Source organism: Podarcis erhardii (assembly GCF_964252035.2).
Source record: "Podarcis erhardii genome assembly, chromosome: W".
NCBI lineage: Eukaryota > Metazoa > Chordata > Lepidosauria > Squamata > Lacertidae > Podarcis > Podarcis erhardii.
This window is the reverse complement of record NC_138506.1, coordinates 14,077,433-14,095,899: the sequence shown is the minus strand read 5'-3', so window position 1 is coordinate 14,095,899 and position 18,467 is coordinate 14,077,433. Positions and strand designations below refer to the sequence as shown.

Sequence of the window (18,467 nt, the reverse complement as noted above, 5' to 3'; positions counted from 1 at the left end):
CAAATATTTTGATCCTAGTATTGTTCAACCAACCAAAGGTGTTATGTACATATATTCTAGGATTGCCCACATTGGAAAATTAGGGCCAACAGTGGGATTCCAATATTTAGTACTTGACAGTAGGTAAGCATAGTGATATAATTCAAAATTTGGGATTCTGAAACCGCCTTCTTTAATTTGTAGCTGCATTCTCTGCAAGTATATTCTTGGTGTCGCTGAGCCCCAAAGGCATTTCCTAAACAATGAGTTTATCTTTTGAAAATATGATCTAGATATAAAAACTGGAAGTCCTCTCAGGATATAAATGAATCTGGGAATTAATGGCATTCCATAACCCTAACCCTAACGGTTTAAACGCATTGTAAGGAGTCTGTATTGGAGTATATTGTATTTAAAATGGGTATCAGAGTTTTTAGGGTGCTAACCAGGTTGGGATAGCTGGGATAGGAGGCTTGTTGGGTTTTGAATGTTTTGTGTAGATTTTCAATTTCGTTGTTCTGTATGGGACAATGACAATAAAGATATTGTATCGTAACCCTAACCCTAACCCACAGTGCAATGTTTTCTGACTAAACTTCTTTACAAAGTACATAGTTGAACTATGGAACTCGCTCCCACAGGAGGCAGTGATAGCCACCAACTAAGATGGCTTTAATGGAGGAGGAGGAGAGGGCTATTGATGGCCACTAGGCAACAGTGGTGGAGCATATGGAAACGCTGCTCAGGGCGGGCACTCTTCCAGCAGCGAGGCTTTTTTGACATTCTTATGGAACCTCCAGGTCCAGGAGCAGTATATCTAGATTCCTAGGTTCTTTGGGGTATTTCACCATTGTGAGAACAGGATTCTGGACTAGATGGGTCACTGGTCTGATCCAACCAGGCTGTTCTTCTGTTTTCATGTTCTTATGTTCTTGTTACTTGCTGCAGCCCACAAGTTGAAGAAGCTGGGAAACCTGAAGATGCAAGAGGAAGAGGAGGCAGCTGGCTCCTCCAGCCCCATGGAGGAGCAAGCCCCAAAGATGTCCATGATGCTCATTGAGAGCCTGGAGTGCCAGCCCATCTTCCTTTATGTCCTGGAGGCTATCGAGCCAGGGGTGGTGTGCGCTGGCCATGACAACACCCAGCCTGACTCCTTTGCTGCCCTCTTGACCAGCTTGAATGAGCTAGGTGAGAGGCAGCTGGTGCATGTCGTGAAATGGGCAAAAGCCTTGCCAGGTAAGGAACAGTTCTTGCATTCCCCCTCTCTCTCACACATTTTACTCCTTATCTGAAGGATCAGACATCACAGAAAACAGTGCAAAAACCCCCATCTCCTTTCATGTTATGGTGCAAATCTGTTTTCTGCTGCGGTTGCCCTTGCTTATTTGGGTTGGGCCTCTCAAGCATGATACGGTGATTGTCAGTGTATTCATACTGCATCAACTATGGATCTCCTTCTGCTGACTTGCATCACTCTCAGCCAGAGAAAATTGGGGTTGTCTGGCTTCTTCCATGCAAGGTCCTTCCTGCTGGGGTCTCTTATTTAAGGCTTACAAATGGGACAGGTTTTGTTCTGAACCTCTTTCTCTCAAAACAACAATGAAGTTGACTACAGTGGTACCTCGGGTTAAGAACTTAATTCGTTCTGGAGGTCTGTTAACCTGAAACTGTTCTTAACCTGAAGCACCACTTTAGCTAATGGGGCCTCCTGCTGCCGCTGCGCCGCCACTGCACGATTTCTGTTCTCATCCTGAAGCAAAGTTCTTAACCCGAGGTAATATTTCTGGGTTAGTGGAGTCTGTAACCTGAAGCGTATGTAACCCGAGGTACCACTGTACTATTGATTATTCAGAATAAGTAGATGGCAAATATTTTCATAGCATGCAATTTGCACCTCTTTCGAGATCTGCATTACATTATTGGCAATTAAAGAGACAAAAGGCAAAGACAAAAGGCAAAGAGAAAGAGGTTTGTCATCAAAGGGGAGTTGTGCTGTGCCTAAGAGTGGGGATGCTGAGTTTGAGAACACAGTAAATGCTTTTGCAGCTAGACACTGTTTTCGCTGTGGTTCCTCTTCCCATTTAATCAGAAACTGTACACGTGAACCTGGTCAAGACAGCACCAAGGCCGTTACCCCTAGTTACCAGACAAGGAGTTCCAGGGGACGTCGGAGAAGAGGAGGTGGTCGTGGCTACTCCCACAGCACACAGCACATGGCTTCAGCAATGGCGTTGATGCAAGGGCGTGGCCAAGGCAGCAATCTACGCTGGTTGATCGACAGTGGTGCATCTCACCACCTGGTGGCGCCATCTAGTGTCCGTTTGCAGAATTGCAGGCATTTGCAAACCCCTAAAGTTGTGACAATGGCAGATTCAACTAAGTGTTCCTTAGAGACCGTAGGCACAGTGTTCTTGAATTGTTTGCATACAGAAATTGATGCCTATGTGCTAAAGGGAATGAAGGGGTGTATTTTGTCTGTGTCAGAACTTGATAGAGATGGGTTTAAAACTGTGTTTGAAAATGGGGTTTGCACTATTTCAAAGAATAACGTATCTCTTTTGCAGGTGGAATGCAGAAATGGGTTATATTATTTTGAGACAAGTCCAGATGAAGTTGAACAGGTTCATGCTGGTTGTGTAAACTTGCCTACCCATAATTCTACCCATAATTCTTGTGTTCATTTATGGCACCGTCGTTTGGGACATATTAATTTTCAGTATGTTAAAAGGCAACCTGAATTATCAGAAGGGTGCAAAATGAACAAATGTACTAAATATTTAGATTGTACTGCATGCAAAAGGGCGAAGGTTCATAGATGCAGCTATCCCAGTTCAGATAGGAAATCTGACAAAGTATTCCAACTTGTGCATATGGACCTATGTGGCCCAATGCCTGTTGCTAGCATGGGAGGTTCGAGGTATGCACTGTGTCTCTCGGATGACAAAACAAAAGTCACATGGTTTTTTCCTCGCAAAACAAAAGCAGATACTGCAGAAACAGTTAAAAATTGGGTTCGTGCAGTAGAACTTGAATTCGGTACTAGAGTACTTGCTTTTCAGACAGACAGAGGGTCAGAATTTACCGGGTCTGTGTTGCAGAATTTCTTTAAGAGAAAGGGAATTAAGCATCGTCTGTCTACGCCTTATTCCCCCCAAGAAGGAGGCATGGCTGAACGTAAAAACAGGGTTCTACAAGAGTTGGCAAACTCTATGTTGTTTGATTCTAAACTCCCTCAAAGTTACTGGGCGGAAGCCTGGCAGACAGCTACTCATATTCTGAACCGAGTATATAATTCGGTAATTGACACTACGCCATATTTTGCTTTATATGGGAAGAAGCCTAAAGTTAATTACTTTCGGGTGTTTGGATCTCAAGCCTATGTACTTATCCCAAAAGCATTAAGGAAAAATGGAAGTCCAAGGGCTAGGAAACTCATCTTTTGTGGGTACGAACCACACGCCAAATCTTGGAGGTTTGTGAACCCAAATGGGGATACTACAAGAGTGGTCCTCAGTAGGAGCGCTGAATTTTGTGAGCAATCCGGATGGACTCACTTACATGCTAACCCTGACATTTTGAGAGATGATATAGGCATTTATGCTGAGAATGAAAGACCAGAGGGTGGTGAGCCAGAAGGGGATGGTGCACGTGGTTCAGATGCAGATTCTGACCAGGCACAAGGTTCTTCTCCTAAGGTAGAAAAGCCAGAATCTAGGAGTGTTCCAACATCGCCAGTCAGTAGGCCTAGCAGACAGCAAAAGCGAAGCAGGTTGCCTGCAACACCAAGCCCAAGGGAGGTATCTAGAGGCGCATCCAGATATAAAGTCTGAGACAGATTCTGACAGCCAACGGTCAGAGGGGGCACAAGAGGAACAATTGCGCAGGTCAAACCGTGCCACAAAGGGCAAACCACCAGAGCGGTTTAAGGTGACAAGTGTATACATAAATATGGCACAGTGTGAGCCAGATAGCTATATAGAGGTACAACAGCTTCCAAGCTCAGAAGCCGTAAAGTGGCAGGAAGCAATGGAAAAGGAGATGGCTTCAATGAAGTCTCTCGGTGTGTTTACAAGTACAGAACTTCCGAAAGGGCAACAAGCTGTAGGTTGTCGATGGGTATATCGTTTTAAGCCCACAACTACTGAGGAGTTGCAATATAAAGCCCGACTAGTTGCAAAAGGATTTTGCAGCGCAAAGGTGTTCACTATTCTCAAATCTATGCCCCTACTTCAAGATCGGAGTCATTAAGAATGCTTCTAGCCTCTTCAGCTAAGAAGGGAAATAAGCTATTTCATTTTGATGTCAATGTGGCTTATTTAAATGCAGACTTACAGGAGGAAGTCTATATGACACCACCATCAGGTTTTGAAGGAGACAAGCCAAACCAGGTCTGGCGCCTACACAAATCCGTTTATGGGTTGAAACAGTCCGCCCGTGAACATGCAACTGGGCAAATCTCCAGGGCCAGATGGGCTGACCTCCAAGTATTATAAGACATTAAAAGACTACTTGATACAACCACTGATGGAGGTCAGCAATGAAATTTTAGAGGGGAAGAGGGCGCCGGAATCGTGGAAGGAAGCTTTCATCACATTGATACCCAAATCGGAATCTGAAAAGACACAACTCAAGAACTACCGTCCCATCTCCCTTTTAAATGTGGATTACAAAATATTTGCAGATGTTTTGGCAAGTAGATTTTAAAAAGTTCTAAATGAAGTAATTCATAAAGACCAGGCAGGCTTTCTCCCAGGTAGACACATGTTTGCTAACACAAGGAACATTATTGACATCTTGGAACTTTTGCAAACAGACATAAACACAAAAGCAGTGCTAATCTTCATAGATGCGGAGAAGGCCTTTGATAATATCTCTTGGAAATTTATGAAGGGAAATTTAAAAGAAATGGGAGTGGGACGAGGTTTTGAGAATGGGATTGAGGCAATATATTCAGAACAAAAGGCTAAATTGATAGTTAACAATGTGGTTACAGAAGAGTTCAAAATTGAAAAAGGAACACGACAAGGCTGCCCGATTTCCCCTTTGTTATTTATCTCGGTTCTGGAGGTGCTCTTAAATATGATTAGAGGGGACCGGTTGGCAGAGAGATATTTCTAAATTTGTCTGGCAGGGCAAAAAGCCCAGAATTAAGTTTAAGATATTAACTGATGCGAAAGAAAGAGGGGGCTTTGCCCTGCCAGACCTAAAGCTGTATTATGAAGCCGCAGCTTTCTGCTGGCTAAAAGACTGGCTACTTCTCGAAGACACTGATGTACTGGACCTGGAAGGTTTTAACAATGCTTTTGGTTGGCATGCATACTTATGGTATGATAAGGTTAAGATCAATAAGGCCTTTAAGAACCATATTGTCAGGAAAGCAGTGTTTAATGTCTGGATAAAATATAAAGACTTATTGGAAAACAAAACTCCAAGGTGGCTCTCACCTCTGGAAGCTAAGGCCCGAAAAAGACCCAATATGGAGGCCAAATGGCCAAAGTATTGGGAAATACTAGAAAAAGATGGAGACAATTGGAAATTGCAGAGTTTGGAGAAAATGAAGGATAAAGTGCGAGACTGGTTACATTACGCTCAGATTAAAGAAGTTTTTAAAAATGATAAAAAGTTAGGGTTCCAGGTGGAGAAATCGAAGTTGGAAACAGAACTGTTAGAACCTAAGACTAAGGTACTTTCAAGAATGTATAACTTGCTGTTGAAATGGAACACACAAGACGAAATGGTTAAATCGGCTATGATAAAGTGGGCACAGGACATTGGGCATAACATTATGTTTGAGGACTGGGAAAGGTTGTGGACCACTGGGCTGAACTTCACTGCATGTAATGCTCTGAAGGAAAATGTAATGAAAATGATATATAGATGGTACATGACCCCAGTTAAACTTGCCAAAATATACCATTCGTCTGATAATAAATGTTGGAAATGTAAAGAAAATGAAGGAACATTCTTTCACCTCTGGTGGACTTGCCCTAAAGTGAAGGCCTTCTGGGAAATGATATATAATGAGTTGAAAAAGGTATTTAAGTATACCTTCACTAAGAAACCAGAGGCCTTCCTTCTGGGTATTGTCGGCCAGAAGGTGCTAAAGAAGGACCGAACATTTTTTATGTATGCAACAACGGCAGCAAGGATACTCATCGCTAAGAACTGGAAAACTCAAGATCTACCCACACTGGAAGAGTGGCAGATGCAGCTGATGGACTATATGCAACTGGCCGAGATGACTGGCAGAATCCGAGACCTGGGAGAAGAGAGGGTTGAAGAAGACTGGAAGAAATTTAAGATTTATTTACAAAAATATTGTAATTTGGTTGAATGTTAAGAAGGATGCTAGATCATAAATAATTGTCCACCACTAAATTAGATTTGAATCTGACGATAAGTGAGATTAAGGAAAATATAAACCTTTTGGAGAACTGCTAGATTATATTTAAATGAGTGGATATAAGATTGTAAACAAGATGGTAATTTGCTTGAAAAAAAAAATTTTTTAACGATGTAAGTGGGAGCGGGAGACGTGAGGGAGTCCAAAGAAGTGATGAAATTATGTTATGATATAAGTAATGTTGTTTATTATTTATGTATCGGTATTCAAAAAACTTTAATAAATATTTATAAAAAAAAAAAAGAAACAGTCCGCCCGTAATTGGAATTCCTGCTTAAATGATGCTCTAGAGAGCATGGGGTTCAGAAAGAGCGCAGCAGATGCGTGTCTATCTAAAAGGCTCGGGATATGAACAAGAAGCAGTTTTGATATTTGTTGACGATTTATTATACAGTGGAAAGGATGATAAACTTGCACAACAATTTGCCACAAAGCTTGGAGAAAAGTTTCAGATAAAATCACTAGGCACTGTATCTGTTTATCTAGGAGTTAAAATTCAACAAGATGAAAATGGGAACTATTGGCTTAGCCAAGAAGCTAAGATCCAGCAGTTGCTGGAAAGGTTTAAAATGGACAACTGTGCTGGTGTTAAAACCCCAATGGAGTTAAGTTACACAAAGGATGCTCAAGCCGAGCAACAGGCAGAGTTCAGTAATCCCGGGGTTTACCAGTCAGCGATAGGCAGTCTACTCCACATTGCACAGTGGACTCGGCCCGATATAACATATGCTGTCAACATGCTGTGCAGACAAGCTGAAAAACCATCAATGCATGCTTGGCAAGGAGTAAAAAAAGTTTTAAGGTATCTCCAAACTACCAAAAGGTTTCGCTTAAAACTATCAGCAGAGGGCAACACACAACTTGAATGTTGGGCCGACAGCAGTTGGGCAGATGCTGGACCAGATAGAAAATCAGTGTCAGGAATGGTGATAAAATTTGGAAATGCACTAATTGGTTGGAGATCAAGAAAGCAATCACTTATAGCTTTAAGTTCAACTGAATCTGAGTTCAATGCATTATCAGATGTATGTAGAGAACTGGAATTTTATAAGCAACTGGTGCAAGAATTGTTTGGAGAATGTTCCCTACCTATCAGAGTGTGGGAAGACAATCAACCTTGTATTAAACTAGCTAAATCAGGTCAATTCAAGGCACACACAAAACACTTGGATATCCGTTATCAAAATGTATGCCAAAGTGTAAAACCAGGTTTAATTGAACTAAAGTATTGTCCAAGCAAAGAAAATCTCGCAGACGGTTTTACAAAAGCTTTGAGTCCGCAATCTCATAAATATTTCTGTTCAGGTTTAAATTTGAATTAAGGTTGGTACAGCTCAGTGTTACGAGCGAGAGGGGGTGTTGGTACTAAAGGGTTAAGAGGTAACAAGTCGCTCTAATCACTGAGCAGCTGGAAGTCATTAAGCATCCAGGAATGTGAGTTAGTTTGTATAAATAGTCAGTTCACACGTGTTTCTCTCTCTCTTCCCCCCTTGCTGATATGAGTTAAGTTTGGAGTAAAGTTTTTCTTTATACCGGAGATAAAAGCATGTGTGCTTTATCGCCAGGGTTTTTGCTTTTGTAAATAAAGTTTTTTCCTGAGTTCCAAAGTGCTTGCTCCAGGATTCTTCATTGAAAGGTACTGACTCTCCTGCCTCCTTCAGCCGCTGCACGAAATTCTCTGCTGAGGTAAGTCTTATGGCGTTGGAAGCGCACTGGACATTTACTTAACATTAAACTAATTAAAGTTTAATGGACAAAAACCACTGTTGTTTTTGTCCATGGAGTTTTCTTGGCAGGGATACTGGAATGGCTTGCCGGTTCCTGCTCCAGGTGGATTACATTTAGTCAAAACTCTCCACTATGACCTGTCCGTCTTGGGTGGCCCTGCACGGCGTAGCTCATAGCATCTCTGAGTTATTCAAGCCCCTTTGCCACAACAAGGCAGTGATCCATGAAGGACCAAACTGCAGGAGGCAGTAGAAGACAGGAGTGCCTGGCGTGCTCTGCTCCATGGGGTCACGAAGAGTCGGACACGACTAAACGACTAAACACACAAATAAAACCACACATCCTAAAGATACCACAGTCTGCACTGACCTCCAGTCCAAGGAAACTAAACCCTGGGTAAGCACAGGAACCCCTGGAGTTTCTCACTTCTCAGAGATTGGGATGGCATATAACAATATCATTGTTCCTCAGATGGACTTGAGAGATCTTTGCAGTCTGCTTGAGAGACTGTTGAAGGTCACACAGTACATTTTTAAGGTGCTTTAACTGTACCCCGGAAAATGAAATTGCTTCTTAATGGGTCAGTATTTTATTTTTATATTTTTACTGTTTTCTGAATGGTAGCTAACTAGCTGGGAAATCTTTGGTGATTTCTCTTCAGTGTTAGACATCAGAGGTTTGACAAGGTAACCCCTCCCCCCGCAGTCCCACCAACTAAAGGGAGAATGAGGTTGGACTAGGTGACACTTTGGATCCATTCCACCTCTACAATTGTACGATTCTATGAAGCTGATGTAAAGGGAGGGACATTAGGAATACTGTGTGCAGTTCTGGTCACCACACCTCATAAAGGACATTGTAGAGCTGGAAAAGGTTCAGAAAAAGGCAACCAAAATGAACATGGGGTGGAATGACTCCCCTATGAGGAACAATTACAACATTGGGGGGGGGGTAGCTTAGAAAAAAAGTTGAACATTTGTTACAAGCTGTAAGGGCTGTTAGAGTTAGGCATTGGAAAGATCTCTCCAGTGTCAAATTGGCATCAAGTGGTATGGGATACAGTGTTACAGTACTAGAAAAAACAAATTAACAAACAAGCTGAGCTCAGACGAAGAAAGAGAACTTTACTGCGGTGTGGTCTGATTTTATATTTACTAATATTAATATTGGTATAAAATAAGGTTTGGTTGACGTAGGCTTTCCTTTTCACATGATATATAACAAATGATGCTTGAATTGTTATGTTTGAATTTTTAAATTTATTTTGAAATCACCCATTCTGAGAGAAGTGAGTAACAAACTTACCTGACCAGTGGATAATATTTTGGCACGGTATACACTGTGGAGTTTCATTTGTTTTATAAAATATAATAGTAATAATAATAATAATAACAATAACAACAACAACAACAACTTACTTTTGTTTTACATTGACCCCTTCTTTAACCCGTTTATCAGCTGCCAACCTTTTGCAAAGTCAGTTTGTTCCTTTAAAGTGTATAATAATGTTTTGACAGCTGCAGTATTTTTTCTTTTCATTTCTTATAATTTAATATTTTTTTAAAAAAAAAAAAAAGAGAGAGAAAAGTTGAGTAAGAAGGACATAATAGGTGTTTATAAAATTATGCATGGCCTAGAGCAGGGATGTTCAACAGGTCGATCGTGCCCTACTGGTAGACCCCCGGGAGGTTTTGGTAGATCACTGTCGATTGCTGGGTCCCTTTTCTTACTGTTGGTAAAATAGAATCTGCCCCGCCCCCTTGCCCCACCCTCCATTGTTGCACTATCTGCAGAACAAACAGAAAAAAAGCTCAACAACTTTGACCTGAACCAGTTCACTTTGACTTGTTCACTGCCAGTTTTTAATTCTGTGAGTAGATCACAGTCTCTTTGGAGTTGGCCACCCCTGGCCTAGAAGAAGTGGACACAGAAAAGCTTTTCCCTAACACTGGAAGCCATAGACATCCAGTGAAACTGCTGAATGTTGGAAGGTTCAGGACAGATAAAAGGAATTCCTTCTTCACACAGTGCACTGTTAAACCGTGGAACTCTCTCTCTTGCAGGAGGCAGTGATGGCCACCAACCTGGATGGCCTTGAAAAGAGATTAGACAAATGCATGGAGGAAAGGGCTATTAGTAGCTACTAGCCACAATGGCTATGCTCTGCCTCTGCTGTCAGAAGGAGTAATGATTCTGAATGCCAGGTGTTGGACACTGCAGGAGGGGAAAGGGCTCTTATGATTGAATCCTGCTTGTGGGTTTCCCCAGTTGGACCACTGTGAGGATGGGATGCTGGGCTAGGTGGGTCTTTGATCCAGTAGGGCTTCTTACATATTTGTGAAAGGACAAAAGAAACAGTTTGTGGACAGACAAGAAGACAGAGAGAGGAGGGGGGGGGAGAGAGTTGGCTGATGAGCCACCTCATCACGGGGTGCTGGGCATTTCTCTCTAGAGATCTGATGTGAGGGTACCTATCCGTTGCCTGGGTGAAGCACACCCAACACTATATTTGGAGATTTGCAAAACAAATTACAAAGGAAGCCAAACGTGGGCAACTTCTTGCTGCTTGAGGCAGAGCACCTGACAGGGCTGTCCTAAGCATATGCAGCGCCGGGGTGCAAAGATCCGCCCAGCGCCCCCCCCCCCGAGTTGCCCAGAGTTGTTGACCTTTTTTAAGGAGCTGACGCCACGTTTATCTCTGCTAAGGAAAAGAAAACAGGAAACAGGTGCCTGGGACTGTAAAGAGGAAGGAAACGGACCATGTGGGAAGCGGAATTTAAATCCGCACTCACACGCTTAAAAAAGAGAAATCCCCCTGTAAACGCTGCTAATAGAATCCCCTAGCATTGCAGTGGGTTGGACTAGATAAACCTTGGGACCCCTTCCAACTCTACAATTCTATGATCGAAGTCGGACTTCTATGATTCTATGCTTCCTCTGCTGCTGCTTCAAAGTTAAAAAAAAGAATTAAAGTCGGGAGATCCCATCGCGCCTATTCCGGTCTGCTTTCCCGGCTGCCTTCGCCTCCTCCCACTGCGAGAAAGGGGCCACTTATTCTCCAGGAACCCTCCCTCCCCCAGCAGGTGGAGGCAACGTGTTTTGGCGCGTCCCTCGTCCTCCTCTCTCTCTCCCCCCCCACCTCCGCCTCGCCTTCCGGGTTCCCTCGCTCCCTCTCCCGGCCGTTTCTGCGGTGGGTGCTGGTGGGGCTTTCCGCCATTCCTTGGAAGAGCGATCACCCCACGGCGAGGGAGAGGGGCGGTGGGAGCGCTCGTATACGTCATCGTCAGGCGGAAGGGAAGCAGTCTCACCACCTTTAAATGGCATTGCTTGTTATCTGAACATGCTCCTGTGTGGGCAGGCGAGGTGTATATATATATCGGCGGGGAGCGCGGGGAGATCCAGCCAGGCACGGAAGCAGGTACGCAGCTTTCCTCCCAAGCCTCCTTGAGAGGAGAGCGCTTGGGAGACTTCCGGGTTGGCGTCATAGCCGAATGGCGGATTCCCTCCGAGCTCCGGAGGGAATCTGCTCGACAGGGGTTGGGTCCTGCCGTGCCGGCGACGCGGGGACCCTCAAAAACCACGGGCGTGGGAGCCCATGGACCTGGTGACTCGGCAGGCACCGTTTGCGCCCTCCCCGACTGCGAAGGAGCCTTTTTAAAGGCTACGGAGTGGAGGACGGGGAGCGGCGCGGTGCTGAGAGTCTTCTGCTTCCCCTGCCGAGCGAAGCCGCATGCCATTCGACGGAGAGCGCTAACTTCTTCTTTGGAAAATTGGGACTAAATCTAAAAACAACAACCCATGAGTAATTTGGAAATTGGACTAAAAACTCTTTTTTTTGGATTTGGCACGAGCGGGGGAGGTGCAAAGAGGAAGTCCGTCTCCCCCCTATTGTATACAATATAAAGCAAGGATCTTAACTACTAAGGTCGAAAGAAGAGTCTTTTTTCTATTTCACAAAAGTTATTAATTCCACGGATTGACAATATAAGTAATTGTGCTGGAGGAGAAGAGCTATTTTTTGAATTAAAGTGCCACTCATCCCGGGAGCGATCTGCGAGAGGAGCCTGCGGAGGAGACATAGAAGATTTTGACAGCTGTCAAACTAGCTGTCAAAGTCGGGAAAAATAGAGAACTTTGTTTCCATTGTCTTTGCTGGTTACATTTGATACAATATAGTTAACTGTTGAAAATAAAGAAGAATTGAAACAAACTAACTTGGCTTTTGGGTTGGAAGTGAAAGGAATACTGAAATAATCAGAATCCCTCTAGTGGGGGTTCAGGGACATTACAAAAATGGAAATAGGTCAAAAAATACTAGCTGGCCTGGATGAGGTTAGGTTTCTCGTGAGAAGGTTGTGTAAGTTACAAGAACTTACACAACTTTGTTTTGTCTACAAGTGCCTCAACTTTGAAGCCAACAGCAAAGGAATCTACTGAGCTGGAAAAGGATTTGATCTACAAAACCCAGGCAGCTGAACAAGGAAAAAAATTTGAGCAGGAGGAGCAGGAAGGAGGGGCTGTAATGTTGCAGAAGGTAAAGGAGAGCCGGAAGTCTGTCAAGATGGACATAAAAGAAAGTAAGAATTGGATGATAAAAACTGGGTTTGAATTGGAAAATGAGGAATGGAAGGATCTCCTTTTGTGGGGATCTGAAGACCTATGTTTTACAAATTTGATCAAGGTGGAAGATGGAACTTTCTGGCTATTTGGACTTAGAAGGATTGAGAATCAAGATTTTAAATATGGAGATCCGGCTGGAAGGAACATGGACATTATAGGGATAGTGCCCCTCCGAGACTTGATGTTTAATATAAAAGACTTTCAAAGAAACCGGCAGAGAGGGACTGAGAGAGATTTAAGGGCCTCAGATGTGAGACTGCCAGGCTGATAACAGATGGACTAATGGACAATGGCTTGGGGATCGAAACCGGGGAAGGGAGGGTGGGGTCTGGAAATCCAAAAGGTGTACTAAAATATTCTGATTTATTATATCTTTTTTTTCTTTCTATGTTGTTACTAGTATTGATATGGGGAATTCGTGGAAGGAGAACTGGGCCGATCTTAGAAAAAGTTTTTAAGTATAATGATTGATGTATAAATGCTAAAAGTTGATATATAAAGTGAATTTAATATAATAACAATCTAAGGTTAACAATTTAAGAAGAACAACTTGTTGAACAAATTTTTGGACAAGGAATACAAGAAGGGGAGGCGAGGGGAAGTTCTGGAAAGAAGGTGTTTAAAATATGGATTGTAAATGTTGAAATTTTCTTTTCTTTTTCTTTTTTCTTTTTTTCGGTTTATGTATTTTTTGAAATTCTAATAAATATTATTTTTTAAAAAAAAAAAAAAAAAGAGAGAGGAGAGCGCTTGGGAGGGAAGCTGTGCGCCCAGTGGCGTAGCGTGGGGGGTGCAGGGGGGGGGCCGGCCGCACCGGGCGCAACATCTGGGGGTTAGGGTTAGGGGGCGCAAATCCACGGGTTAGGGGGCGCAAATTACTTGCCTTGCCCCGGGTGCTGACAACCCATGCTACGCCACTGTGTGCGCCCATCAGCCATATGGTTGGCCTAATCTAATCTAACCAGTACACCGTACCGGCTCCCCCTGTCAAACAGACACTTGAAGACAAACTCAGCCTTGCTTCCACTTAACGTTAGCTGCCAATGTAGTCAACCCATGTCTCTCAGCAATCTATCCCTGCCCAGTATAGGAAACAGATGCTTGGCCACTTCAGTGTGCCCGCTCCCTCCAAGTGTGACCCACGTTCTTACAGACATACTATGAGAACACAACCACACACAGCTTACTGAACTTGAGCAAAGAATGGCAGAGGTGTGACATCCCTGGACAACCGAGTTCCTGTTGCTAGTCCCCTAAGAAGGCAGCCAGAAGGCAACTCACACAGTGTGCTGGAGGCAGAGAGCAGAAGTGCTGGTGAAAAGTGCCTGTAGATCAAGCAGCATCAACTTTCTACACCAAATTTGAAGAGAGGTGCTCCTGAAAGTAGGTGCCCCTCGCTTCTTTTGGAATAGATTCTGGAAAGTGGATGTTTTTCTAGATGGTTCAATTTCAGAATTCTTATTAAACGTTCTCCCACTCTTATCTAAAAAGTTCAGGCAAGCTTCCCCGAGCATCTAGGAGCATTTTCGCTCATTTTTAAAATACTGATGCATTTCTTAATATATGTATATATTTCTTAATATATTTTAACTGCAGATAATGAAAGACAAACCTCTTTCTCTTTGCCTGTTATCTGCCTGTTCATCTGCAAGCCGAGAAGAAATGTACTCAAGGGTTAATTCAGCTGAAGGCATAGCTTCCAAAGTTAAAGCTAGAGTCTCATAGCTTTTATCAAGAGAAGACAACAATATGTATGACTGCTGTTCCATAGAGAAAGGAATGCCCAGCTGTCTTAGTTGATTAAAGGCAGACACCATTTTGGCAATATGTTCTTTCACACACGCTCCCGGTTGGAGACGTAAATCAAACAAACATCTTGTAGCATGGATCTTGGCCCCAGCAGTGTTTCTAGAATTTAGCCGCTGCAGAACCGTCCAGACCTCATGCGTTTTCTTTAACTCAGAAACGTAAGGCATTTGCTCTGGTCCCACTGCCAAAACTAATAGACCCTGGGCTTTCCTGTCGCGTCTCTGTGAAGCTGCTGCTGCTGCTTTGTCTTCTGCAGACGCGTCTGCAGCTGCCTGTAAAGGCGGTGCTTCAGTACAACTCCACAACTCTTTTGCTTGTAACCAAACCCTTACTCTAGCCTTCCAATCTTGCCAATTTTTCCCATTGAGTCGCGTAAACGGGACAGCAAAACTTTCCTGGGACTCTGCCATCCTCCCTGGGGCTTAGGAACGATACTCACACACCTGTAGACCGTCTCCCAGCTGCTGAGGTGGCTCCTTGAGGAATAAGACGTCTTCCAGCGAGTACAAACTGCACAGTGCCTGTTTAAAACTTTTTCTAGGCACGTTGCAGGACTCAAGCTGCTTTGAAGGCTTTCGTTGTCGGCAACCGCTTCTGTCTTCGCTCCAGTCCTTTCATAAATTGCTCTGAACTGCACTCCTTATCTCCTTCTTGACGTACAAACAGCCATAACCTGTCCATTAAACTTTAATTAGTTTAATGTTAAGTAAATGTCCAGTGCGCTTCCAACGCCATAAGACTTATCTCAGCAGAGAATTTCGTGCAGCGGCTGAAGGAGGCAGGAGAGTCAGTACCTTTCAATGAAGAATCCTGGAGCAAGCACTTTGGAACTCAGGAAAAAACTTTATTTACAAAAGCAAAAACCCTGGCGATAAAGCACACATGCTTTTATCTCCGGTATAAAGAAAAACTTTACTCCAAACTTAACTCATATCAGCAAGGGGGGAAGAGAGAGAGAAACACGTGTGAACTGACTATTTATACAAACTAACTCACATTCCTGGATGCTTAATGACTTCCAGCTGCTCAGTGATTAGAGCGACTTGTTACCTCTTAACCCTTTAGTACCAACACCCCCTCTCGCTCGTAACACTGAGCTGTACCAACCTTAATTCAAATTTAAACCTGAACAGAAATATTTATGAGATTGCGGACTCAAAGCTTTTGTAAAACCGTCTGCGAGATTTTCTTTGCTTGGACAATACTTTAGTTCAATTAAACCTGGTTTTACACTTTGGCATACATTTTGATAACGGATATCCAAGTGTTTTGTGTGTGCCTTGAATTGACCTGATTTAGCTAGTTTAATACAAGGTTGATTGTCTTCCCACACTCTGATAGGTAGGGAACATTCTCCAAACAATTCTTGCACCAGTTGCTTATAAAATTCCAGTTCTCTACATACATCTGATAATGCATTGAACTCAGATTCAGTTGAACTTAAAGCTATAAGTGATTGCTTTCTTGATCTCCAACCAATTAGTGCATTTCCAAATTTTATCACCATTCCTGACACTGATTTTCTATCTGGTCCAGCATCTGCCCAACTGCAGATTTACAAAAGCAAAAACCCTGGCGATAAAGCACACATGCTTTTATCTCCGGTATAAAGAAAAACTTTACTCCAAACTTAACTCATATCAGCAAGGGGGGAAGAGAGAGAGAAACACGTGTGAACTGACTATTTATACAAACTAACTCACATTCCTGGATGCTTAATGACTTCCAGCTGCTCAGTGATTAGAGCGAATTGTTACCTCTTAACCCTTTAGTAGCAACAGTTTTCTCACAGCTTTGACACCTCAGCAAATCCCCATTAACATCCCCATTAGTCACAGCTTTGGATCCAGCACAGAGCAAGCAGATCTTTGTCTCTCCACTTCCAGCTTAGCTCACATACCCCCCTCCTCCTCCCTCTCCCTCTCCCCGCCCCCCCCCCCCCGCGCCAGACTAGGGTGGTCCAACATGCAGCCCTCAATGCCGTTTTTTTTGGCGGCCCTCAGCAACATTTGATGCAACCCCACCCCCAGGCCCTTGTGCTACCTTCCCAAAGGTGGGTAACTGAGGCGCCAAGACTTTGGAAAGGAGACATGAGGGCTCTGGCAAGGTCATTCCCCAAGCCTAGTTAGTGTTTTTCCCAGCTTGGGGAAGAAGGTGGGAGGGCTGTAAGACATTGTCAGAGCCTTGTGCCTCCTTCCCAAAGCCTAGCATCTCGCTTAGCTGGTTTTGAGACGGTGGCGGGAGGGCATGTGTCAAATTATGGCCTCACTCTCCCCCTCCCCCACATAACAAGGCAGTGTGCAGCCTGTGGGTTCTGTGTCAAAGTACTCTTACAACCCTCTTGGTATGAAAATTTGGGCCACCCTGATCTAGCCTGCTCTCCCCCCACCCCAACTTGAAACAAGTTTGATTTCCAGTGACAGTCAATGGGCTTTTTGGGAGGTATAGCAGGGAAATAGAGGGAAAAGAAGTTGAATCCTGATCACATCTGAGGACTAGGAACACTTGTATTGCCAGCCTGTCTACTGGTTAGAGCCAGGGGCAGAGAACAGGTTTTTTTGGATCACGGCAGATGGAGAACCAACAAGTCACCAGGTAAAGAGGAAAGCAGTTTATTAATTGAGAAGTATTAATACATTATAAAGCTCTGCAATATAAAAGACTTACAATAAGTAAATAATAATAAATAAGCAAAGACTTAATACTAAGTAACATGTAATCAGCAGAATAACAGTTAAAATAAACAAAATAGTTAGAATTTATGGAACGAAGCTCAGTAGTTCACCCCTTCGGCTTTTAATGAACAGCTGGCCGATGCAGCTCCCTGATAAGGCACAACACATCCCACCGCTGCTGGGGATCTCTAAAGTAACAAGCTGGTAACTGGACGAAATGGGTCCAGAAATCAGGTCCAGAGTACTGCCATCTTCTCCCAAGACGAGATCCCGTTGGTCTGCACCAAACACAGTTCTTTTATACTTTTCTAAGGCTATAGTCGTGCCAGGATCAGTAGGCGTTCCCATGAGATAATTCCATTCCCATTCTTTGATGTGGTCTGGGAGTGGATGCACAGCCAGCCTTATCTCTGGTCAATTAGGGTGCATGACATCAGCTGTCCTTCGGGTTGAGTCAAGTACAGTTCATGTCTTGGGCATGGTAACTTGTCAAACTAGGGCAGTGTCTGGCAGTTGGCCAAATTCTCATTAAGTAACGAAGTGAGCTCCAAGCTCTTATCATATAGATATATAGTTTTAATTCCTCCAATTCCTCATAAGTTGGCTCTATGGCGAGGCCCTCATTATATGGATAAATATATAAAGATTTAAAGCTACAACAAACGTTGACATTATAATTGGTTACATTTCATATAAACAAGCAATAGGCACAGAAACATAACATAACAGGCATAGAATATTTATTGTCCTTACAAATATGTTGTATAGCCAATTTAAACTACAAATGATTTCATGGCTTAGATCACAACACATTAATCAGAAAATTATTGTTTACATAAACTTCTCAAGTTAGGTGGGCTTTACATTTTGGAGTACAAATACATTGATATCACATTAAAATAATTGATATACATTAACTGTTCCTTGCATTTCTATTTTTTTAAATAATATTTATTAAAGTTTTTTAAACAATAAACAAAAAAAAATACATAATAACATAATCTTTTCAAATTTCCACATTTCATTCTCCTCTTTGGACTTCCTCACATCTCTTGTTCCTGCATTCTGAACTCACAAATTTTGCTAGCAAATTATTTACTTGTTTCCATTCATATCATATAATTATCCAATATTAAATTTCAAATTTTAGAATTTAAATCACACTTTTGAGATCTTAATTTGAAATATTGTTTATCCAAAATTTGTCTTTTCTTTCAATTACTTTCAAATTTATATTCCTTATTACTAATTTG

At 42.9% G+C, this 18,467-nt stretch overlaps 1 protein-coding gene across 1 annotated transcript in view; it reads left to right on the top strand.

Annotated features, from left to right (window-relative positions):
* LOC309333191 (androgen receptor-like) overlaps positions 1-18,467 on the top strand; it is a gene marked incomplete at its 3' end in the record, with an annotated part of 490,100 nt that overhangs the window by 229,764 nt on the left and 241,869 nt on the right. Inside the window, 1 exon segment of the mRNA XM_081846590.1 lies at positions 928-1,215. Within this exon segment, the coding sequence (XP_081702716.1) occupies positions 928-1,215 (288 nt within the window).